The 21178-nt window shown below is 34.1% G+C and overlaps 7 protein-coding genes across 11 annotated transcripts; 4 read left to right on the top strand and 3 right to left on the bottom strand.

Annotated features, from left to right (window-relative positions):
- Window positions 1-1657: 1657 nt before the first annotated feature.
- Arfrp1 (ADP-ribosylation factor related protein 1) lies at window positions 1658-3229 on the bottom strand. The gene is made up of 5 exons (XM_065343399.1): window positions 2980-3229; window positions 2740-2910; window positions 2563-2644; window positions 2305-2476; window positions 1658-2213 (listed from the first exon to the last, which is right to left on the bottom strand). Exons 1-5 carry the CDS (start codon window positions 3070-3072, stop codon window positions 2126-2128), a joined length of 606 nt encoding a protein of 201 aa, XP_065199471.1. The 5' UTR covers window positions 3073-3229; the 3' UTR covers window positions 1658-2125.
- Window positions 3230-3359: 130 nt separating this feature from the next.
- On the top strand, window positions 3360-4973 carry LOC135831126 (3-oxoacyl-[acyl-carrier-protein] synthase, mitochondrial). The gene has a single exon (XM_065343395.1). The coding sequence runs from the start codon at window positions 3606-3608 to the stop codon at window positions 4872-4874; it is 1269 nt and encodes a 422-aa protein (XP_065199467.1). The 5' UTR covers window positions 3360-3605; the 3' UTR covers window positions 4875-4973.
- A 69-nt stretch (window positions 4974-5042) lies between these two features.
- Lst8 (MTOR associated protein, LST8) lies at window positions 5043-6636 on the bottom strand. Of its 2 annotated transcripts, none has more exons than XM_065343396.1 (6): window positions 6359-6636; window positions 6215-6266; window positions 5972-6134; window positions 5749-5899; window positions 5475-5677; window positions 5043-5395 (listed from the first exon to the last, which is right to left on the bottom strand). In XM_065343396.1, exons 1-6 carry the CDS (start codon window positions 6494-6496, stop codon window positions 5128-5130), a joined length of 975 nt encoding a protein of 324 aa, XP_065199468.1. In that variant the 5' UTR covers window positions 6497-6636; the 3' UTR covers window positions 5043-5127. The 2 variants fall into 2 exon arrangements, with proteins under 2 accessions (XP_065199468.1, XP_065199469.1); XM_065343397.1 differs by having other exon boundaries at window positions 5749-5893; window positions 6359-6635.
- A 136-nt stretch (window positions 6637-6772) lies between these two features.
- HPS4 (Hermansky-Pudlak syndrome 4 protein) lies at window positions 6773-10509 on the top strand. Of its 2 annotated transcripts, none has more exons than XM_065343393.1 (12): window positions 6773-7008; window positions 7087-7321; window positions 7405-7629; window positions 7718-7812; window positions 7887-7956; window positions 8028-8174; window positions 8263-8570; window positions 8647-8729; window positions 8938-9084; window positions 9154-9527; window positions 9600-9838; window positions 9915-10509. In XM_065343393.1, exons 1-12 carry the CDS (start codon window positions 7001-7003, stop codon window positions 10081-10083), a joined length of 2100 nt encoding a protein of 699 aa, XP_065199465.1. In that variant the 5' UTR covers window positions 6773-7000; the 3' UTR covers window positions 10084-10509. The 2 variants fall into 2 exon arrangements, with proteins under 2 accessions (XP_065199465.1, XP_065199464.1); XM_065343392.1 differs by having other exon boundaries at window positions 8647-8879.
- Window positions 10510-10748: 239 nt separating this feature from the next.
- On the bottom strand, window positions 10749-12959 carry LOC135831129 (BTB/POZ domain-containing adapter for CUL3-mediated RhoA degradation protein 3). The gene is made up of 5 exons (XM_065343398.1): window positions 12516-12959; window positions 12182-12441; window positions 12058-12110; window positions 11782-11980; window positions 10749-11710 (listed from the first exon to the last, which is right to left on the bottom strand). The coding sequence occupies exons 1-5, from the start codon at window positions 12679-12681 to the stop codon at window positions 11498-11500; spliced, it is 891 nt and encodes a 296-aa protein (XP_065199470.1). The 5' UTR covers window positions 12682-12959; the 3' UTR covers window positions 10749-11497.
- A 357-nt stretch (window positions 12960-13316) lies between these two features.
- Window positions 13317-15891, top strand: LOC135831125 (uncharacterized). Of its 2 annotated transcripts, none has more exons than XR_010556155.1 (6): window positions 13317-14338; window positions 14456-14587; window positions 14662-14890; window positions 14967-15233; window positions 15309-15433; window positions 15516-15655. XR_010556155.1 is itself a non-coding variant. In XM_065343394.1 (6 exons), the coding sequence occupies exons 1-6, from the start codon at window positions 13562-13564 to the stop codon at window positions 15751-15753; spliced, it is 1764 nt and encodes a 587-aa protein (XP_065199466.1). In that variant the 5' UTR covers window positions 13322-13561; the 3' UTR covers window positions 15754-15891. The 2 variants fall into 2 exon arrangements, 1 of the variants encoding a protein (XP_065199466.1); XM_065343394.1 differs by having other exon boundaries at window positions 13322-14338; window positions 14967-15229; window positions 15516-15891.
- A 791-nt stretch (window positions 15892-16682) lies between these two features.
- Miro (mitochondrial Rho GTPase) lies at window positions 16683-21015 on the top strand. Of its 2 annotated transcripts, none has more exons than XM_065343391.1 (14): window positions 16683-16874; window positions 17159-17380; window positions 17453-17658; window positions 17740-17790; window positions 17875-17976; window positions 18053-18094; window positions 18163-18331; window positions 18402-18522; window positions 18598-18790; window positions 18858-18993; window positions 19099-19229; window positions 19301-19516; window positions 19599-19792; window positions 19884-21015. In XM_065343391.1, exons 2-14 carry the CDS (start codon window positions 17188-17190, stop codon window positions 20029-20031), a joined length of 1902 nt encoding a protein of 633 aa, XP_065199463.1. In that variant the 5' UTR covers window positions 16683-16874; window positions 17159-17187; the 3' UTR covers window positions 20032-21015. The 2 variants fall into 2 exon arrangements, with proteins under 2 accessions (XP_065199463.1, XP_065199462.1); XM_065343390.1 differs by having other exon boundaries at window positions 19599-19801.
- Window positions 21016-21178: the final 163 nt, after the last annotated feature.

Below are 21178 nucleotides of genomic sequence, written 5' to 3'. Positions count from 1 at the left end.
AGTAGACTAGGTGAAATTTTATATCCAACTTCTTCACTTTTCCAATGTCTTCAAAGTTCAAACATCCTAAGACTTTTTTTAGTTTTTTAAGCAAGCGGATGTGGAAAATATGTATAATTTTTAGCCCTGGCAAAGCAAGGGCAAAAGCTCTGAAAAATGTGTAATTCAAGTTCTAAAAAATTATTGAAAAAATCTTCGAATTTTTGCAGTTGGTATTTTAAAATCCAGTTGGCAACTATTCGTGTTGGAGTTTAAGTTGAAATTTTCAAAAATTTTATTTCTTCAATTAAGACCTTTTTGCCAACTGACGAGTGAGAATTGCCAATTTGCCAATTTTCTCAGTTTCGGACGCCTAGGGAGGGGAAGCTCCCCCTATCCCCCCAGTACGGCCCTGTCGGTGCACATCGAATTACCTATTATTACTCGATATTCGATTATTTTTTAAGAATTCAAAATTGATTACTCATTTGTACTTAATTTAGGTACCTACTTTTTTAGTTTTAAATGTATATTTTTTTGCTATTCACTTATTTTTTTATTGAGTTCTTCTTTGCAGGTTTTTTCAGTCTCAAAAATAGAAGTTTTCTTTAAAACATCTTCAGGTAAGTTGGTAATTTTTTTTTTTTTAATTCAAATTCAATTCAACTATTCGTTTTTTTTATTTTTTTATTTTTTCGACTATTCGCTTTTTTCTGTACTAGTGTTGTTTTTTTTGTTGGACACTTTTTCTGAAAATAATGATCACTCATTTTTTGTTTACGTCATCAAATTATCAACTTTGATTTTATTGAAAAAATAGAAAGAAAAAGAAACAAATAGATTGAATCATAAATACAAAAAATATTTGAACGAAAAAAACTGAAAAGAAATAAGAAAAGCAAAAAAAAAAAACAAAGAATGAGAAAACTACTTTCTCTTAGTCAAATAATACGATAAAAGGAATGTTCGAGCGCTCTATACAACGCTACAAAATAGAATTTGCCGAGTCAGAAAACGAAAACGTAAAAAATTAGAGTTTTTAAACGCTCATGATAGACTCAAAATGAACTGCAGACTGCTGTAAAAATGCAGTTTTATACATTTATAGTTGTTTTTTTATAGCAAACTGTTACAAATTTGAAAATTTTTGCTGTAGATTTCTGTAAATTTGCTGTACAGCGCTCCAATGCCCCTCCGTAAACAAACAAATAGGTAGTGTTGAAATTAAAACTTGAAAGTTGAAAGCCTGATTTAAAAATTAAAAGAAATAAAAGGAAATAATTTGAAAAATTCAATGGCGAGAAATTTGAAAATAATATTGAAAAAATCAAAAATGCATTCAAAATTCACATCGCCTACCAACTCAACCAACTGAGTTGAGATTGAGAAAATAAAAACAAACGAAAACGCGAAAAATTACTCATACATTGCACCACTTCCACTTGCGAGGGGACAAAACAATTCGCAGATGTCAGGTTTTCATTACATAAAAATTGTCCACATTGGGCGTGGAAGGGTGCTTTAAAATAAAACACCAATCAAAGAAGAGGAAGACAAGTAAGACGTGACGACATTACAGTGTTTTCAATTCCAACATCATTAATTCCTTCGCTAAAAAAAGATGAAGATTTTAAAAAAATAAAAAATGAATACGTCATGTAAAATAAAAATAGACGAAAAAATTCAAGAACATTTATGTTGAAATTAACATAACCCAAACACCAAAAAAACTTTGAATGAAATGAAATGACTTATTGATTTCACCGTGCAACAAAATATGTGTTTGATGTATGAATTTAAAGATGAAACAGAAACAACCAAGCGGTGACGAAGTTACCTTTACTATTCAGTATCCAACCGATAATAAATCAAAAATAAAATTACATTACATTACAATACTGAATACACACGCGAATAACACGAAATAAAGAATATACAAACGTATGTATACAACAAGATGGAACTCGTAAAATACAATAATTTTTAAAAACCTGTATAAATTCGTAGCATAAAGAAAATATGAATCACATTTTCATACGTAGGTATTATACTACATACCGCACTAGAAAACATAGTATAATACAATAACATTCTACATCGGTTATCCAAATAAACTAACCAATTCATATCACAATAAAATAGAAAATTACAAATTCTCATTTCTGGGAGGACGGACGTCTTTATTTCTCTTTATACTGTCCACCAACCAATGAATTCCTTCATCTACTCCATCTCTATAAATCAATCAAGGAAACGAGAATTGATCAATGATCAGTAGGTACAATGATCTTTCGCTATCACCAAATTTGAAAATGTCTATTTTACCCATTCAATGCTGAAATCGGCATCACCATGCAATCGCGTCTGCCAATTAGATGGGCATTTTTATCGAATATTGGTTTCACTTCTCGAACACCCATACAATGAGGAATGTCTTGTTTATTAGCCAGAACTAGCAACGGAACACCTGATAAGTTTTCGTTGGATATCATTTTATCTGGAATAGAATAAGAAGAGCATTCGTAAAAACTTCATTTCACCGTTCAAGGATAAAAATCGCCAGATAATCTAAAATATATTTACCGAATGTTTCCTTGGATTCTGGTATCCTATCTCTATCGTTTGAATCGACAATGTAAATAATTGCGTGAGATTCAGCATAATACTACAGATGGCAAAACGATAATAATGTTCTCGATTAATCGTCATTCTATCGTGATTTTACTCTTTTTGAAAGGTGATCATGTTCGTAAATTTTACCTTATCCCACAACGACTGTAATTCTTCTTGACCTCCGAGATCCCAAAAGTTCAAACTTATTCCAGCAATATCAATTTTTCCAATATTCAGACCAACTGTAGTGGTTATTTTGTTGGGACTCATGGCTTTATAATTACGATTACATTTCGCTTTGGCCGCTTCCAGGTATGTCTGTAAACGAATTAGATGTTTTAAGAATTCGTAGAGTTGAAAAAAGAAATATTTCTGCGAATTACTCACTGTTTTTCCTGCATTGTCGATACCTAAAATGAGTACACAATATTCTTCTCGCTGAGTGCAGTATTTGTAGAAACCATACGCTAACGTAAACATTTTCAAAAAACAAATTGCTTCATTATAAAATGACGAATACTTATCGCTGATTGGTAGTAATTATTAATTTTTTAAAGCTAATCCAACGATTAATATTTAATTCTTGAAAAAAAGTTGACGATAAGAAAAATTCAAAATCAAAAATTTGTTATCAAATTCAAAATCAGTTATGCCAATGTCTGACGAGAAAGGGAAATCGGGAATTTTGCATATACTGCGCATGCGCAATACAAAGTTCATTTTGTACCGATGGGCGAAGATGATGAGGCGGGGGAAAAAATCACAGGCAAGTTTGCGGGAAGGGTGAAGAGGACGGCTCAGGTACTTACAAGGTGCAAAGTTGTCAAAACAAACGAGTGTTATCACTATGAAATATTATTTTTCAATTTCAATTTTCATTCAGTTTTTCCACTTCTTTATTTGATATAAAATTTGAATTTTATGTAATTATTGAACGAACGAATTACCGGCGTTACTTTTTAATGTAAAAGTTTTATTAATTTGAAGATTTATACTGGAACAGATCGCGAAAAATGAAAAAACGCGTTGTCGTTACGGGTCTAGGTGTTATTTCCCCGGCTGGTTGCAATAAATCGGATTTATGGAAAAATGTGTTATCCGGAACCTCTTGTATTACAAAATCCAACATAGAACATCCCGAGCATGAGAAATTCCCCAGCAAAGTGGCAGGCATAGTATCCGAGAAAGAAATGACGAATCTGATTAAAAAATATGGAATGGCCGAGAGCTACCTCAAAACGATGACAAGATCGACTCGTATGGCTATTCTAGCGACCGAAGAAGCCATTAACGATGCGAAACTGGAAAATATAAGCGAACAATTGAAAGAACAAACCGGAGTGGCGGTAGGAAGCGGATTGCCCGATTTTTCAGACATACTGGAATCTGGAAGGATGTTAGAAAAATCTTATAATCGTTTGAGTCCTTACTTCATTCCAAAAATACTCCAAAATATGGCTTCGGGTCAAATAAGCATGAGATACGGTTTTCAAGGTCCGAATCATTGCGCATCTACCGCATGTGCTACCGGTGCTCATGCTATCGGCGATAGCTTTAAAATCATACAAAACGGTATGGCTACCATCATGGTGAGCGGAGGCACCGACGCATGTTTAAACCCACTAACCGTTGCTGGATTTTGTCGATTACGAGCATTATCGACAAATTTCAACGATACACCTGAAAAAGCCTCCAGACCTTTCGACGAAAAACGCGATGGTTTCGTGATAGCAGAAGGAGCTGCGGTATTAATTTTAGAAGAATTGGAACACGCTCTATCTAGAAATGCGACTATTTATGCCGAAATTTTAGGATACGGATTATCTGGCGATGCTTCAAATTTAACAACACCTCACCAAGATGGAAAAGGAGCTGTATTGGCTATGCAGCAAGCGATCAAAGACGCCGAAGGAGTTACTAAAAATGACATCACATATGTAAATGCTCACGCTACATCCACTCCTATCGGAGATCAAATCGAATTATCCGCTATCGGTTCGCTATTGCAAGGAAATGGCAAAATAATCGTATCATCTATGAAAGGATGCCATGGTCATTTATTAGGAGCTGCTGGTTGTATCGAAACACTCAGCACAGTATTAGCGTGTTACCATGCAGTTATACCTCCGACAGCGAATTTGGAACAATGCTGTTCGAATAATCCCTCGTTGAAATGTATTACTGAAAAACAAGAGTGGAAAGATGTCAGTAGACGGATAGCGTTGAAAAATGCGTTTGGATTTGGGGGAACGAATGCGTCGCTGTGTATTTCGAATTTCTAGTTTCGATTTTAATTGTAATTATGAATAATGAATTTGTTACCGGTATTTTAATAATGTTCCAGTTTTTCCTATTTAGAAATAAATTACGTTTGTTTTGAATTTTTTGAAAATTTGAACTTAATCTTGTAGATACGTAGGTTAGCGAAGTTGAAAGAACTCTCGAGTGGAAAAATTTTTACATAATTATTTTATTTAACCATTTACAAAATGGAATGTCCTTAACTTAGAAAGAAAAAAAAATTATAAACAATTTTCAATACGATGCGGTACTGTCCATAAAAGCCAAGGCGGTAACAGCTTTTTGATGACCAGAGTATTCACGCTCAACGTGACCGGTTTCTATACTCCAAAGACGAGCTAAACCATCCGAAGAAGCAGTTATTAAATATTGCGAATCGTTAGTGAATGCAGCATCCCATACCCATCTTTGCCCAGATGGTATTTTCATTTCTCGATACAACGAAAAATCTTGTGTTTTCCAAACGATCGCACTTTGGTCTGCAGATGTCGTAACTAGGAATCTATTGCATATCATAATTTCTCATTTAGTTTGAAATTTACTCAATATTTACTTTACTAACGAGTAATATTATTGCTTACGAAGAATCCGGGCTGAATTTACATCTTAAAGCTTGACGAGTATGAGCTAGAATTTTATGTTTAGGTTTTAATTGAACTCCGCCGAGTTGACTGTCGTGAGATAAACTCCATATATGACAGTGTCCCATATTATTCACCGCCGCCAAGTACAATCCTTGAGGATCAACAGCGACACACTGAATAGTAGCTTCCTGTTCCGGAATCTGAAAAGTTCGATACAGATAATCATGAAGAATGCAAATATTGTGTAATAATGTAAATGAAAGATGCTTACCAATTGCTCATTGCGATCATTTTTCAAATTCCATACATGAATGATACCGTTATCATCACACATTATCAATTCAACTTGATTGGGATGCAGAACTGCATAATTTATCGCAGCGTTCGCTTGAAAAATCCGATGGCAATGCATGTTTCTAGATCTTGAAATATTAATTTCAATTTTGCCGAAAATATACGAGAACTATGTACATTGAAAGAAGAAAAATAATCACCTTAAATCCCATATACGAGCATTTGTATCTTCGCCTGTAGTAAACATCCATTTGCCATCTTCTTGAAATCCAACACTCGTGACATTTTTGCTGACGTTTTCGTAATTCATTATAGGGTTGCTATTAGTCGAGTTCAAGTCATACATTCGAATATGTTGATAACCTAGGAATTGAGCAATACCGTTAAATTATTGTAAACATCGAGCAGATGAAAGTATCTCGGTAGATTTAAACTGTACGAACCGGCAGAAGCTAACTTTTGTCCATCAGGAGTGACACACAGAGCATTCACTTGCTGTAATTATTGTATTAAGGGAAAATATAATGAATGCGATATTCGAAGTTCAACATAATTAAACATTCTATCAAAATACAGAAAAAGGATACAGAGTCGGCGTGTTGCCCAGTCCAGTAACAAACACTGCTGTGTGCTTGCCATAGCTTCACAGTGTGATCGTAACCACCGGTAGCAAGAATTGCCTTATTGTCAGTAACACTTATATTTTCATTACTTGGATCATCCATACCAGAAATGTGTGGAAATTAACTATTATTTCAACTCAAAATGAATTCTTTTTTCGTCTTCATCGTTTTCAAATTCAATTTTTATGCAAGTTTAAATACTTGATAAGAGTGTTGATCATGAAAATAACACCTGATAACACCAGCCAATAAAAACACAAACACTGCAAAAGACGTTCGTTCGAATGAATAACAAAGTTCAATGAACGATGAGCAACAACAAATTACGCTGTCACCTGTCAAGAAGCACAGATTTCCGAAGAAACGTTGACTTTCGTTCTTTTCAACACCTGAACTTTGCAGTTCGTAAAAAAATTACGTAACTCTACACAAACGCAAACAACTTGAACTTTCTTATCGCCTCGGTGATCGAGGTTTCATTATTTTACGTTAATAATTTCGCAAGCAGTCTCCGGTATCAACTTCACTAAAATTCTGCGATCAAAAATGAAAATGTAAAATATACAACGTTATTTCGAAGTCAAATCCTTCTTTCACAGCATCAGAATGGCTAAGTAAGTGATACTTGTGAACTAGTCGAACTTCGTTACTCTGAATGAGTTTCACGATGAAAATTGTTTCTCTTTTTGCAGAGAATTACTGATTGTGTTCCTGTACGACACCGAAATAAACTTGAGAGAAGAGGAAGATCCTCAAAATGCAGTCGTTTACTTTTACCCATCGTGGGTCGGTGCCAATCAAAGAATGGCTTTATGTGGGCAATTGATTGGAGTTACTCAATTCTTGCTCCAAGGATTTTCATTTCCCCACATCATATCGTTGAATAGTGGAAAATTCACGATGAAGAAAATCGGACCCTATATTTTGGTTTGTATTTCCCTCTGTCACTTCTGAATCTTCGACGATTTAGTACTATACTATGCCGGTAATCGTAACCTATTTTTTTCTAGTGTGTTGGAACCGATCGAAATATTTCGGATTGGGTGTTGGAAAAACGCTGCGAAATGTTACACAACACTTTGATATTTTTCCATGGGAATTTGAGTGTATTTCATGAAGATTGCGAACATGATGTTGGTCTGGAAAGGCTAACAAATGCTATGGAAGTGTATCTTCCAACTCTTCTTTATGCTGGTAATATTTTCAGCAATACTCCCACCATTCGACTACCTAAGGTATTGAATACTGCGTTATTTTCAAATACAATAAGAGATACGTCGTATTGAAAATGCTCTCTTATTGAGAAATTGATGTTGATTTCAGAGCGCCAGTAGTATTTTTTTAGAAGCAGCGCAAATTCTGGAGTGCTTACAAGACAGAAATGGCGTTTATGGAGGTGCAATATTTTATCAAAACAAGTGAGTCAGCTATTTCGCGAAATCTACTAATCTACCTACTTTTACTGACTTGGAAATTTGCTTCGATATTTTAGGGTTGTTATGTCCCAGTTAAGTACTGATGTTTCGAAACAGATAGTTGTTATGGATCCGTACCGAGTGAAAGTTAGTTTTTTTCGCGACATTTTTCTGCAGTTTTAATACTTAGCACATTCTCAAGTATACTTGTTTTTTAGATCCCTGTTGAGCATTTTGAAACATCGTTTCATTTACCAGCAGGAGTACAATTATTGGTTGTCTACATGGAGCAGAATAATTTGGAGGTATTGAAAGAACAGAAACTTCCTTCAGTATCTAATAGGAAGACTTTTGTCCAAGATAAGGTTAGTTATCGAACATATTCACAAAATATCATCAAGTTTTGTGAAAATTAACTCGTTAATTATTCAAATGATGCTTATTATACCGCAGAATACTGAAAATCATATCTCATCTTCCAACAAATTGATGGACAACATGAAAGTAGAAAGGTCTAAAATCAGTACAGTTTTAGAAGAAGAATCCGAGCTTGACCAGCCTTCAAAAATTTCCAATTCCGATTTAGCTGAAATGCCTGATGTTGTAAAAGACACCGTAAAAACGTTGGGGAAACCGGATGGTAATTCGAAATTTGCTGACATAAATGTCCAGTCGTATGTGGTCGATTCTTTTAAGAAATTCACCAAATCGACTTCTTGTTCTGTCGAGAGTTTGAAATCTTCCAAAACCGTGCCACCAAAGTAAGAAAAAAATCATTTCTTCGTCATTTTAATAGTGTAAATTCTGTTTCTAATCATATTTTTTTTTTTAATTTAGATATTGCAGTTTCAAAAATGTACGTGATTCCAGCGATTCGAATGATAAAACTCCCGATGAAATTAAACCCTCGGAGGAGAAAAGTAATTTTCAAGCTTATTACAATACCATATCAGATCCTACTTATCCGTGGTTCCGATTTAACGGGTTACCAGCATCGAAAGCTCTACATGATGATCGTGTTGCTTTATATTGTCAGGACATAGGCAGTGCTCATCAAACTAACGCTAAGGGTAATTACTATCGTTGTAAATATTTTCTTTCTTTTTTTCAAACGAATTTATTTTTTAGATGAAAATAAAGAAGATCAAAAAACGGAGGAGAAAAAAGAGGCCAATCCAAAGAGACCTACTAGTATACAACTGAATCTTGAAACCACTGTCAAAAAGAAAACGAGAACGGCTAATTTGAACTTGAATTTAAAGAAAGAGGTCCCGAGTGAGTAAAATTCCGAATATTTTATAAAGTTTTTGTTGAGGATTACTCATTTCCATTTTCACGATTTAGATTTCAAAGAAATTTGCTCTGCCGTGCCTCCTTCACAGAACGATGTGCCTTTGACACCGTTAATGTCCAAACTCAGCATGTTAGATTTGTCAGAATCAAAGGCGGCTACTTCCTGCGCGAAAATAACTACGCCATCTACGTCACGAGGTCCTATTGGTTTAGAAGATATATCTCAAACGTTCAAAGACAGCTTTACTGAAAAAATGAAAGCAGAACGCCCTAAACGACCCACTCGTGTTAAAAAACGGCCCGTGGAGGAGAAAAAAGTCGCTCTGAAAAAATCCGTTTTATTCGTTTACGGATATCAAAATATCTCTTTGTATCTTTTATTGGATACAGAAAGCGGCCAAGATAAAAATTTAATCAATTCCTTGGTAACAATTTTTCTCGGTCATCTTTTGCCGAACTTGTTTTCTAGAATTGTAACTTTCCAATGTGTATTTTAGTGGGATACCTGTTGCAATTCTCTGCCAGATCTAGAAAGACATTTCCAACAATGTTTCGAATCTATACCTCAAACTCAGACATTGAATGCAACTAATGACTCGTATAGTTTCATAAACGTTCATGCTGAGTGGGAAACTCTGCAGAAAAGCGGTGCTTGGACCGCTCCTCAAATGGATTTAGTTCACAAGTTACACGAAGATTTCAACGCTGATCCGACTCTAACAGATTTAAACATTCGGTAGCTCATCATCGATTGAATAGATTTTCTTCGCATTGGTTTATTCGTATAATTATGTAACTTCATTTGTTTATAGATTGGATGATGGAGTTGTTTATGGGAATCAAATGGGCGATTCTCAAGTATTTTATCAACAGAACGTCGGTTCGGTAGCTGGATTACCAATGCCTTCCGATTTAATGGGAGTTATTTTATTAAAAGCCAAGCGACGCTTGGAGAGAGATCATAGTGTGTTGATTTTGTAACACATTTTCTATACGAAATCTGAAATTTAATTTTTCAGTGTGTGTGCCATATAATTTAGTTTTATGATTTGCTTTTTAAAAATATTTTTTATTTTTTGAGAATCAAATCATCTTTTAATAAGTGCAATATAATTTTACTTAGCTTGAATAAGTTATTGATTGACTCCTTCCCTATTCCTTGGATGTTGAGTATCTGTGATGAACTTCCATTCCCAATAAGTACATATTTGTTATGCTTTGAAATGCATTATATTTTGGTTTTTTCCCCCCAGTATTTTTTATGTCGATCATTTGATTTGAGAAAATTAATGTGTTCACGTTTTTCTCAGCATTCCATTTTACATGTGCCAATTTTTATGTTAATTATTTTCTAAACCTGTTTTTTTTGTTGAATTTTAATTTTCAATAAATTTTTAATAAACGCAAGTTATTGTTTTTTCTTGGGTGATTATACGCGTACGAAAAAAATACGCATTTTTTGATTAAATTTCATTGTAATAGTCATCTATAAATTATTGCTTGCTTTTTCTAATTCGTAAACATAGGTACTTCAAAATCCTGTTTTTTTTTAGTATAAAATAGTAATAAAATAAATAAGCTTCACAAGCTCTTAAAAAAATAAGCTAAATATTAGGAATTAACGGTACAAAAACAGTAAAATATCATTAGAGATGAGCGCCGATGGCAAATCTATTTAGCCCGTTTTGAAACTCTTTTTCGGCCGGATTTGCTAAAAACAGAATTTTTGTGTTATAGTTGTCGATAAACAAAATAATACCAAGATTTTTTCATTTTAATATTCTTGAGCTTCGATAAGTGAGGTTTTTTTTTCGTTTGCCCTCTTTTCTAAGCATGAAGGGCTGATAAGTAGCCATATACAAATTTGAAATTACCAACAGCGCGCATGTCTAACCAAGAGCAGAACAATAAATTGTAAAAAAAGATAATCTCACAAACTACAAAAAGAATTACGAATGATAAAAGTTATACTTAAAACGAGATCACTAATGAGATATTTTTAAATAAATCAACATGGCTATATCACGTCTGTTTGAAAAAATGATATTCAATAAATAACTCTGAAAGTAAGAATAACATATCTCGAAATGAACTACAAAAAATTGGTAACTACTCTAAACAATTCTCTAACTCAATTCTGAAACTTTCTAAACACGTTTTTTTTTTTTTTTTTAAATAAGAAAAGGCTGTACAGTGTACATTAATCACCTTATCTCATCAACAGAAATGAATTACATTCACTTGTCTGTAAAAATAAAAAGGGTGAGAAATTTTACTGAAATGAAGTAGTTAGAATAAATATTTAATGTAATAGATTGAATAATTTATTATTAAAGATGAGTAGAACTCGCATCGCGAACGAAAAACACCAGCTGTTCTTCACGGGAGCGTTTAATCATTGACTTTGAGAAGTATTATACTGTTTATTAGATCTCAACCGAGCTAAACCGGAACGCTCTTCTTCCTCATCGCTGGTATACGAAGATACCCCTGGAACAGCTCCTCGCGTAGATGTGGCTTTCATCAATTCTTGATCAGGTTCGGTTCTACTTTCGTATAGTAAAATGTTCAAAGTCTCTTCGTATATTCTAGCTTCGGGAAATTCAACCTGCAAGGCGAAGATATTCGTTAATAAATGCCACGTATAGCCGATAAAATATTCCATCGAAAGAAATTTACTTTGGTATGTTTTTTATCAGTAGCATACACAATGGAAGTGCAACAAACTTCGGCGACTTTTTTCTCGTGGCCGTAAAAACTCCAGCAGCATATTTCATTCGATCCTATGACATCTTTGATGAATAGTACGCGACCATTAAATCTAAGAGATAATTTATCGAAAAGTTCTATGTTCTTCAGGAGATTATCATCAGAGGTTCTAAAATCGAACACACAAATTACGAGAATGTTATGGAAAAAACTGCACCCAAAATACGTTCAAAGCGTTGAACTCACCCTGTATAAGAATACTTGTTATTGTGTCGATTGATTAATAATTTCACAACCGGCTGAAATGTAGAAAATATTAAATTAGAATACAATCAGCAGTTACGAAACCATAGTAAAGGTGATGGCATACTTTAGATGTGGAACTTATCAATAGTTGTTCTTCTTTCAACGAAGTAATCAACGGAACTCGACAAATAGGTTCAACTTCGCGTTGCTTGTACTTTAAAGCTTGTTCGCACGATTCAACGAGAGGAGTAATACAGTAGTATTTCGCTTCGGCCATCAAATCAGCAAGATCTTTAGACGTCTCAGGAAGAGTGACCATGCCATCTCGTAAAAAACTGAGAATCGTTCCGAAGTGTTTTCCACTCCTGTCAATCAGAATCCAACCTAAAAACAAATCCATTCTCGTGAATTGTTCGAAATGAATTAAACATTTATGAGCAAATCGAAATGTACTATACCTTCGGAATCCGTGAGGACTTCCATTCGTCCAGAAAACATAGCTCTCAACATGGTGTCGTGTTTTGTCAACGTACCAATAGTTGTGTAATGAAGAGAACCACCGACGTTTAATTTAACATATTGAGAAGGACTTCCATTAATTGTGGTTTTTTGATCTCCGGACATTATGTTGCGTCGAGTTGATCATAAGATATTTGCATTCGATTTCGGGTCCAAAAATATCATAATGAAAAATCGAAACTGGAGAGAATATATTACCTTCGGACAGTACTGATGGACTTGGATCACAACTCGATAACTGTAAATTCACTTTGAAATGATAATTAACTAAAAATAAAATGAGGAGTGCAGCTGCAGCAAAATTATGGAGAAATTTTGGAAAAATTGACTCAAAAAGTTTATAGATTAGAATTTAGAATTTCACACTTTCCAGTTTCCACACTTCCCCCCCCCTAAGTTGAAAGCTCTGAAAAAAATTGCAAGGCTTCTGCGATAATGTACCTACAGGTGAGGCGTTGAATTGCGCGATGAAATTGAATGAAATTCAGATTTCTTACCAAATTTAATAATTCTCGCGGTAGTTTGATGAAAAAAATTCTGAGGATTTCAATCAATTCAATTCAATTGCAAAAAATTAACAATCAGTCGTGATTTAAATAAATTACATGGTTCAATTTTTTGCACCTTTAGGCACATTTTTGCGTGAATAAGAAAAAAAAACAAAAACCGAAAACAACAAAAAAATTCTTGGCAATTGACGAATCAGCTGCTTGTATTTTTTTCCGTTCATAACCAACATTGCGTGAATACGGAGGCACATATTCTTATCAGCTGTTTTTTTGCCAAACGCGGCAAAATGAAAATATTTTCAGGAAAATTCCACTCAAAATTTTCCGTATCCGTTCTCGTGTCTAATTTTATTCAGTAACTCGGCTACAATTATTCATTCTATAAAATCATCCATAAGCTGCAATATTTGAGTTGAATTTAATTTATTACATGATCGCGTTCCTCGTAATGTTCGTTTGATAAAACAGTCGTAAGTATGAGCGCTTATTCTACTCCAACGAGAGTATGTTTTGACGAAGGATCTTCTCCGAGCTGCAATCAGTCCTTTTACTTTACTCCTCAAGAAACGTTCACTCATCTCACTCCTCAAACCAGATCGAGAAAACGTGCGACTCCGTTCAAAGGAAAAGTGCCGAAATTCAACATCTGCGACGACGTAGTCTCAAGATCAGAAGATAATTTACGTAGAAATAATGATCGCACTGGCGTTAGTTCACCAATTCCGATCTCTGCCCGAGATACTGTTAAATGGGCATGTCAGAACGCGCATTCCGCGAAAGAAGCGGTGATATCTATCGATAAAGAAAACATTGGTCTTAGATTTTGTTCGACGCCTTCTCTACCACTTCGTAGACCTCAGATCGGATATACGCCTTTGAGAAATATCTCTAATCAATCGAATGACAAAAACGCTACCGTTTTTGAAGCTCGAATATCCAGTGTTGGTAAACATTTTGACTTGAGGATAAGAACGGAAGCTGACGTTGATCAACCCACCAAGTGTAGCGTTGTTCGAAACAGTCCAACTTTTACATCTAATGGCAGTAGTAAAGAACCGCCGATGAATGTTTCGGCGATAGAATCGAATGATGAAATTGAGAAAAATAGGACTTTGTTACGGGACTTTGGAGAAGGTCATAGATTGCAGCGAAAATCCATTATAAGTAGTTCCGAAATAATTTTGAAAAATGAAACTCTGAGTTGTGATAAAAATTCGTTGGACAGTTCTGTAACTCCTTTATTAGTTGAAAAGGTAAGAATTCAATTTTAAACGAAAAGTTTTCAATAATAATCACATATTATGAATTATTATGATAGCTTTGAATTTCAGCTTGATAATCATTATAATGTATTGTGTATTCTATTTCAGAAAGAATCAGCTAAAAAAATCAAATTTTGGCGATTTGTCAAGATTAAGAAAAAGTTGAGAATTTCACCAGTGAAACGATTACTCACCAAGTCCACGAGATATTTGATCTTATTCAAGGAAAAAATTGCTGAGGTTGGTTTGTATAGTAGGTATTTGAATATTGTGCTTCCATCGGTGAAATTTTACATAATGTACAATTTTTTTAGCGCATTTCGCGACATCCGATTAAAACCCTGATTAATCCAAAGCTAGAAGAAGTTTCGTGTATTCCAACTGAAACAAATTCAGTTCAAACGCAGCGAATTTGTTCGCTGTGCCTTGATAATTTATGTAACAAAGAAGAGGCTATGTCCAAAGTGTTATCAGCCCTCATGACGAAATTGACCTCGATGGAGGAAGAATTGAAAGAGATTAAAGACCATGTTAAGAATAATGGTATTCACTATTTATTGTTCATTTAATCATTTTATATCTATATTATTAATTATTTTCACTGAGATTCTATCCGCAGCGAACAGCATTTCAAACCATGGCACCAATGTTCGACTTCCTCCTCTACCACCTCCTCCCCCGCCACCACCACCACCGCCGCTGAATTTCTTGAACTCGGAAGACCAGTCCGGAACTTTAAAGAGAAAGCTTACCACGCCCGAAAATGCTGATCATGCAGTGAAAAGACCGGCGATCAAAAACGAAAAGACTCAATTTTCTATTACTGTAGAAGATCTTAGAAGTGTGAAACTAAGAAAAACGCCTGCTCATGTTTTTAAACCTGTGCGTAAGTTTATGATTTCTTTATAGGTACTACCTTCTCGAAATACTAGAGTTTAATTTTCCATGATTTATTTGCCAGCGCGAAAGAAACCAGTCAAACACGGTGAACAGCGATGAAGTTTTGCGATCATCAAGGATGAAGAAAAATAGAAGCGTTAAAAATTGTGCTAAACGAGCCCAAAGCTTAGCAGAATTAAGTTCTAGGTAAATGATTACGATCACTGTCTATTTTCGTATTTCTGTTAATTAATTGTGATTTTATACGATAAAATCGATTCATTTTCAGAGAAAATGTTTCGTTTAACCGAGATGTTGTAATAGACTCGAGTAATGCGAGCACGCCTTGTGGAGAAAATCCCTCAATTATTTGCATACACGAGGAAACTCCGGTCAGTAGTAAGAATACTTTGGTAAATAATCGACCTCAGAAAAGAAAAGAATGGTTGATGAAATCACCTATTAGAAAACGAGTCAACACAGGCAATAATTCTAGTGTTAGTTGCGATTTTGAATCTAAATATTGATTATCGATTCAATTTTATTTGTTTGTGCATTAAGAAACATAATGTTTTTTTGTGTTCGTATTTTGTTGTGATAATTATTTTCAATAGTCATTTTATTGTTTCGATTAATACGTAATTAAACTTTTTTTTTTACCGGTACATTTTGGTTTATTAATTATTGAAAAGTTTTGATCCTGGTTATTTCTAAATGAAACAAGTTAGAATAGGTACCTATCGTTTTCAGTCGCTGAAATACTTATTGAATTGCCGTTTTTTTCGCGTGATGTAAAGAAGCTCATCTACCGGAGGGACAAAATGCTGATTGAGAACAAAGTACATTATTACTTTTTAAACTTCGTAATCAGAATAAAAAGTTTCCTTTTATGAATCCAATTCGGACTTCTATGAGGTATGAACCGGGAATTGGGATAAACTTTTCTAATCGTTTCGTCATTTTCATTTCCCTTGAAGCACTACCTTTCGTCTACTTGTCTACTCCTCATACCCCTTACTCTCCTCTTGTAATTAAAATGAATTAACTAATCACTGATCAGAAAAGAGACTCTCGGGTACGACGACCTTCTCCATGTCGAATGTCGATACGTAATGGAGCTTATTTTGTAGCCTATCCTTTCATCATTCATGCTTCAGCTTCACTTTCAGAGCTATCTTTTTTGAAACAGAATATTCCTAATAGGTCAGAAATCCTCTTAATTTTCACTTTTTTAGAATGAGTACTTTGAATACTTGATTATCCTTCCTTATCGAATCCGAATCCCAAATTTTTGCCGTTGAATTTTCATTTTTCAATTTTATTTAATTTCATGTTTCACCTCACCATGAAATTTAGGCTCATCAGGTGAAAAATAACATTGATAATTCCCTATACGCACCTCACCGTGAAAATGAAGCTTTCAAAATAAATAAAATAAAATCCTTGTTTTCTGTGACTTGAAATTTCTTTTTCTTATCATCAACAATTCATAAAATTATTGCCTGAGAATTAATTAATTGATCAAGTTTAAAATAAATGTAGTTTGCAACGGTATTTCCACCGTGAGAAATTAACTAAAATGTCTAAATAAACACGTAGAGTAATTAGCTGTAGTTCTACTCGGTAGTTCATCCTCATAACCAAACACGTAAGTATTCTCTAAGATTGAGTAAGACATTAGATTACTGCCTGAAATTCGAATGATAATTTTAAAAATTTGACTAAAGAAGCAAGAATATTCAGTGTTTTTCGAGTTTTTAAATTTGTTCCCAATCAATAACGAATTCCTCTTCTAAAGTTTACTTAAAAGTAGAAAATAATCTACGATTGTTGTATTACTTCGACCATTATCCATAATCAATATCCGAGTGTTCTAAATTTCAATTTTTCATTTCTCAACTACTCACGTTACCGAATATTTGTTTATTCAAGTTGTTTCAGTCGAAAAATTCGTCGCAAAGATGGTTAGAACGAGCTGCCGTCGAAACGTTCGAATCCTGCTGGTCGGTGACAAAGGTGTTGGTAAAACTTCGATTATATTATCACTGGTGAGTGAAGAATTCCCCGAAGATGTGCCTTCTAAAGCTGAAGAAATTACAATTCCTGCTGACGTTACTCCCGAATTAGTCCCAACTCATATTGTTGATTACTCCGGTAAATATTTCGATCACTCTGAATTAGTTTTTATACGAATCAAAATTATTATCACGTTTGCATTTTTCATAGAAACCGAACAAACTGAAGAAGTTTTGACCGAAGAGATTCAGCGTGCTCATGTCATCTGTGTCGTGTATTCGGTTATAAATCAGGAATCTTTGAGCAATGTATCTTCTTACTGGTTGCCTTTGATCAGAAAAAGTACCCCGGAGCCTCATTGCCCTATTGTTTTAGTGGGTAATAAGGTGGATCTAATTAACGACTCCACATACGAGGTATATTCGTCTGTCAGTATTCTATACGGTTTATAGAGTAACATCTTAAATCGAATTCTTCGATGTTTCTTGTTTCCTTAGTTGGCTGGATCCATCATGGACGAATATCCGGAAATTGAAAGTTTTATCGAGGTAAGATTTTCTTTTGTTGGAATTGAGATCATTTTGAATTTGAAATATAGAATCATTAATTATTATTCAACGTTAATTTTTCAGTGTTCTGCTAAAACTTTGGTGAATATAAGCGAAGTGTTTTATTTCGCGCAGAATGCTGTTTTACACCCTACTGCACCCATATACATTACTGACAAACAAGAGGTTAGAATTGGCTATAGCTGTTGTAAGTACCGAATGTTAATTTTAATTTCTCATTTTATTATTTTTTTCTGTTTAGCTGACTGAAGGCTGCGTGAAAGCTCTTACTCGCATTTTCAAGGTAAATGAGTGAATCAGACATTAATTTTTTCTATTTCGGGTCATATTTTAACAATTTTTTCGTTTTAGATTTGTGATTTTGACAACGATGGTTTATTGAGCGATAAAGAATTGAATTTGTTCCAAAAACGTTGTTTTGATACACCATTGAGGAAGGAAGCGATGCAAGATATAAAAACTATAATCAGTAAAAATATCAACGGTGGTATTTCATCGAATAACATGATCACTCTAGCTGGTAAATACATGTCAAATATTCAGGAAAGTTTTCAACGTTTCGAAAATTTTATAATACGTTGAAATTTCAGGGTTCTTATTTTTGCATAATTTATTTATGCAAAGAGGAAGAAGCCAGACCACATGGGCGGTATTGAGAAGATTCGGTTATCAAGAGAATCTCGATATATCGAAAGAATATTTATACCCAAAGTTAGTATTTGTCTAATAAACAATTAGTAAGACTTTCATATTCATCTCCAATAAATTAATTTTTTATTCGCACAGACTAACCGTACCCAATGGATGCTCAGTAGAACTTTCTCATAAAGGATATCAATTTTTATCAAGTTTATTCGAACGATACGATAAAGACAAAGATGGAGCACTTTGTCCGAAAGAAGTAGAAGCTATTTTCTCCGTTTGCCCAACCCCTGCGTTCAATTCTTGTATATCAAACATGGTCTCCACAAACTCGAAGGTATTCCATCGAATTTTCCTAGTTGTAATTTTGTTTATTTGAAATCACAATGTGTGACGATTCGCAGGGTTGGATCACTCAAGAAGGATGGTTTTGCTTTTGGTCTTATACGACCTTATTTGACTACGCCACCACCTTGGAATACCTGGCGTATTTCGGATACCCTATAACTGATTACGAAAACCAATGCACAGCTGTTCAAGGTAATACATATTTATTCTGCTCTCGTAAATACCGCTCTAATAATTTTTTCAATACAAACAATCACGTCATTGACTAACTCGAGTGCACTGTTTTTATTTCTCTAGTTACTCGCGATAAAAAATCCGACATTCTTAAAAAACAATCTTTAAGAAATGTTTACGTTTGCCATATAATCGGCGAGAAAGGCAGTGGGAAGTCGAGCCTATGCCAGACACACATAGGTCACACTTTGAAGGTACATTTGCCCTCAATTTAGTAAATTTTCACGATTTACGTTTTTTTTTGTAAGTTTCAATATTCTTACAGAAGGAAAACGTCGAACTAGCAGCCAATTTACATCATCATGGTACCACCAATATTGTCAACGTTTATTGCCAAGAGAAGTATTTAATCCTCAAGAATATAGATATAAGAAATAGCACGGAACCATTGATGCCTAGTGATGTTAACTGTGATGTCGCTTGCTTGGTGTACGATTCTAGTCACACGAAATCGTTCGAATACGTCGCCAAAGTTTTTCTGGTCAGTGGAAATCAACAAACTTTAAAACTCCGAAATCGTATCACCAATAAAAATCATCGTAATTTTTCATTCGTTTTTACAGAAATACTTCAGTGGCAGCAATATACCAGTTTTAATCGTCGCGAATAAAATTGACCTCGGAACTGTTCGTCAAGATTACTTCATACAACCTGAAACATTTTGTAAAGAAAACAATCTCCCTGCACCGATTGAATTCTCTAGTATTAGACCAAAGAAAGATTTATTCGTCAAACTCGCTACAATGGCTGCGTTCCCGTCAGTATTGTACATACGAATTTTTACGTCTACTGCTCGACTAACGACGAACGATGCAATTTTATAAACGGTTTTGTTTTTCTGTTATCAGGCACAGTTTAGGACTGATCGGTGGTTACGAAATGATCAGCCTATGGAGAAGCGGTGTCAGCGTTAAAGCAGGAGTTAGCGTCACCATGATCGCGTTACTAGCTTTATTTCTCGCCAAGTTTTTGAAATCTGAAAAAAGTGCGCGATGAAATATTAGTCGTGGATTTGCGTATCAGTATCTGTATATTTCACCAAAATCAACGATTATCATTCTTTTTCCTTTTCAAAATACCGGTGTTTTAAGTATAAATATAGGTACCTATCTGATTACCTGTTCGACATGAGTTTCGATTTCCGATCACTATTTTATTTTAGATATTAGGAAATATTCCATCGAGTAGACCCGTATAAATATGCGTGAAATTTCAAACTTTATTGACGTTTCGCTATTTTATAAAAGTGATACTGTTTCTGTACGTGTCATCTTTCGATGTTAGAGATAAGGTTTTTTGTTTTACCACTTTATTATGAATTGTAATAGATGTAATGGTGAAATAGTTAATTGAATTATTCTCTCGTCTTGAAAAGTACCATATTGTTCCATATCTTTAAATTGCTGAAATTAAGGTGATTTGGTTATGAGTTTAAATTCTCAATAATTTTAACCATGATACCTCATTACATAGTTTAATTTTTTTTTCTCGATTTTAAAACCTAGAGTTTTTATTTTCACTTTTCATCTAGATTATTGTTAAGCTTGACTGCCATTTGATGAATTCATTATGATGGAAACATCAATTCAAGGTCGTTGTATTTTTGCTAGCTCAAATTATTATTTTTGATGTTATTGAAATGGCTTGTCAGTGATCATTTTGTGATACATTTTGAATTGTTCGGGATGCGAAGGTTTTCTGTGAAAAGTACGCGAGAAATTGCTTTTATATACTTGCGTTTTGTTGTAGATATATTTTGTTCACGCACATTTTATTGTAAAATTTCTAAACCCATCGAAATTTTGTTCTAAAATGGAGAAAAATGTGCTGATATACACGTTTTAGTTTTTAAAAAAACCAAACGTTAAAATTAAGTAGAAATGATCAAAGGTATTCTCTGTTTGTAAAATTTAAAACATTGTATATGATGTACTCAGTATTACTGAAACTTTTAAAATTATTAAAACGTTTGCGAATTTACGTGATTTTTTTTTTATTTCTTTGTTGACGTTGTGTTTTTTTTTACCTTGAGAGTGCAAGTAGGAACTTTTACAAATTTGATTTTATAAAGGAGCTTGATCCAGGTGTACCGAGATCTCTCAACTAATTTGAAGACTTTACCCCCCCCCCCACCATTTCATCG

This window comes from Planococcus citri, chromosome 1 (assembly GCF_950023065.1).
Source record: "Planococcus citri chromosome 1, ihPlaCitr1.1, whole genome shotgun sequence".
Lineage (NCBI taxonomy): Eukaryota > Metazoa > Arthropoda > Insecta > Hemiptera > Pseudococcidae > Planococcus > Planococcus citri.
The sequence above is the reverse complement of the archived record's forward strand: the minus strand, read 5'-3'. Positions and strand labels throughout refer to the sequence as shown.

What these genes read in the sequence shown, in the direction of transcription:
- Arfrp1 (XM_065343399.1), bottom strand. Translation starts at nt 3,072, where the DNA reads ATGTTTACGTTAGCGTATGGTTTCTACAAATACTGCACTCAGCGAGAA. An exon ending in TACAGTCGTTGTGGGATAAG is followed by an intron (nt 2,645 to 2,739) that starts GTAAAATTTACG and finishes TGCCATCTGTAG; the next exon opens with TATTATGCTGAATCTCACGC. An exon ending in CCGATTTCAGCATTGAATGG is followed by an intron (nt 2,214 to 2,304) that starts GTAAAATAGACA and finishes ATTGATTTATAG; the next exon opens with AGATGGAGTAGATGAAGGAA.
- LOC135831126 (XM_065343395.1), top strand. Translation starts at nt 3,606, where the DNA reads ATGAAAAAACGCGTTGTCGTTACGGGTCTAGGTGTTATTTCCCCGGCT.
- Lst8 (XM_065343396.1), bottom strand. Translation starts at nt 6,496, where the DNA reads ATGGATGATCCAAGTAATGAAAATATAAGTGTTACTGACAATAAGGCA. An exon ending in GCTCGTATATGGGATTTAAG is followed by an intron (nt 5,900 to 5,971) that starts GTGATTATTTTT and finishes TAATATTTCAAG; the next exon opens with ATCTAGAAACATGCATTGCC. An exon ending in ATGATCGCAATGAGCAATTG is followed by an intron (nt 5,678 to 5,748) that starts GTAAGCATCTTT and finishes CGAACTTTTCAG; the next exon opens with ATTCCGGAACAGGAAGCTAC.
- HPS4 (XM_065343392.1), top strand. An exon ending in AGACTTTTGTCCAAGATAAG is followed by an intron (nt 8,175 to 8,262) that starts GTTAGTTATCGA and finishes ATTATACCGCAG; the next exon opens with AATACTGAAAATCATATCTC. An exon ending in CTAACAGATTTAAACATTCG is followed by an intron (nt 9,839 to 9,914) that starts GTAGCTCATCAT and finishes ATTTGTTTATAG; the next exon opens with ATTGGATGATGGAGTTGTTT.
- LOC135831129 (XM_065343398.1), bottom strand. Translation starts at nt 12,681, where the DNA reads ATGTCCGGAGATCAAAAAACCACAATTAATGGAAGTCCTTCTCAATAT. An exon ending in AGTCCTCACGGATTCCGAAG is followed by an intron (nt 12,442 to 12,515) that starts GTATAGTACATT and finishes ATTTGTTTTTAG; the next exon opens with GTTGGATTCTGATTGACAGG. An exon ending in TGATAAGTTCCACATCTAAA is followed by an intron (nt 12,111 to 12,181) that starts GTATGCCATCAC and finishes TCTACATTTCAG; the next exon opens with CCGGTTGTGAAATTATTAAT.
- LOC135831125 (XM_065343394.1), top strand. Translation starts at nt 13,562, where the DNA reads ATGAGCGCTTATTCTACTCCAACGAGAGTATGTTTTGACGAAGGATCT. An exon ending in TCAAGGAAAAAATTGCTGAG is followed by an intron (nt 14,588 to 14,661) that starts GTTGGTTTGTAT and finishes CAATTTTTTTAG; the next exon opens with CGCATTTCGCGACATCCGAT. An exon ending in CTGCTCATGTTTTTAAACCT is followed by an intron (nt 15,230 to 15,308) that starts GTGCGTAAGTTT and finishes TTTATTTGCCAG; the next exon opens with CGCGAAAGAAACCAGTCAAA.
- Miro (XM_065343390.1), top strand. Translation starts at nt 17,188, where the DNA reads ATGGTTAGAACGAGCTGCCGTCGAAACGTTCGAATCCTGCTGGTCGGT. An exon ending in TTAACGACTCCACATACGAG is followed by an intron (nt 17,659 to 17,739) that starts GTATATTCGTCT and finishes TTGTTTCCTTAG; the next exon opens with TTGGCTGGATCCATCATGGA. An exon ending in GCTGCGTTCCCGTCAGTATT is followed by an intron (nt 19,802 to 19,883) that starts GTACATACGAAT and finishes TTCTGTTATCAG; the next exon opens with GCACAGTTTAGGACTGATCG.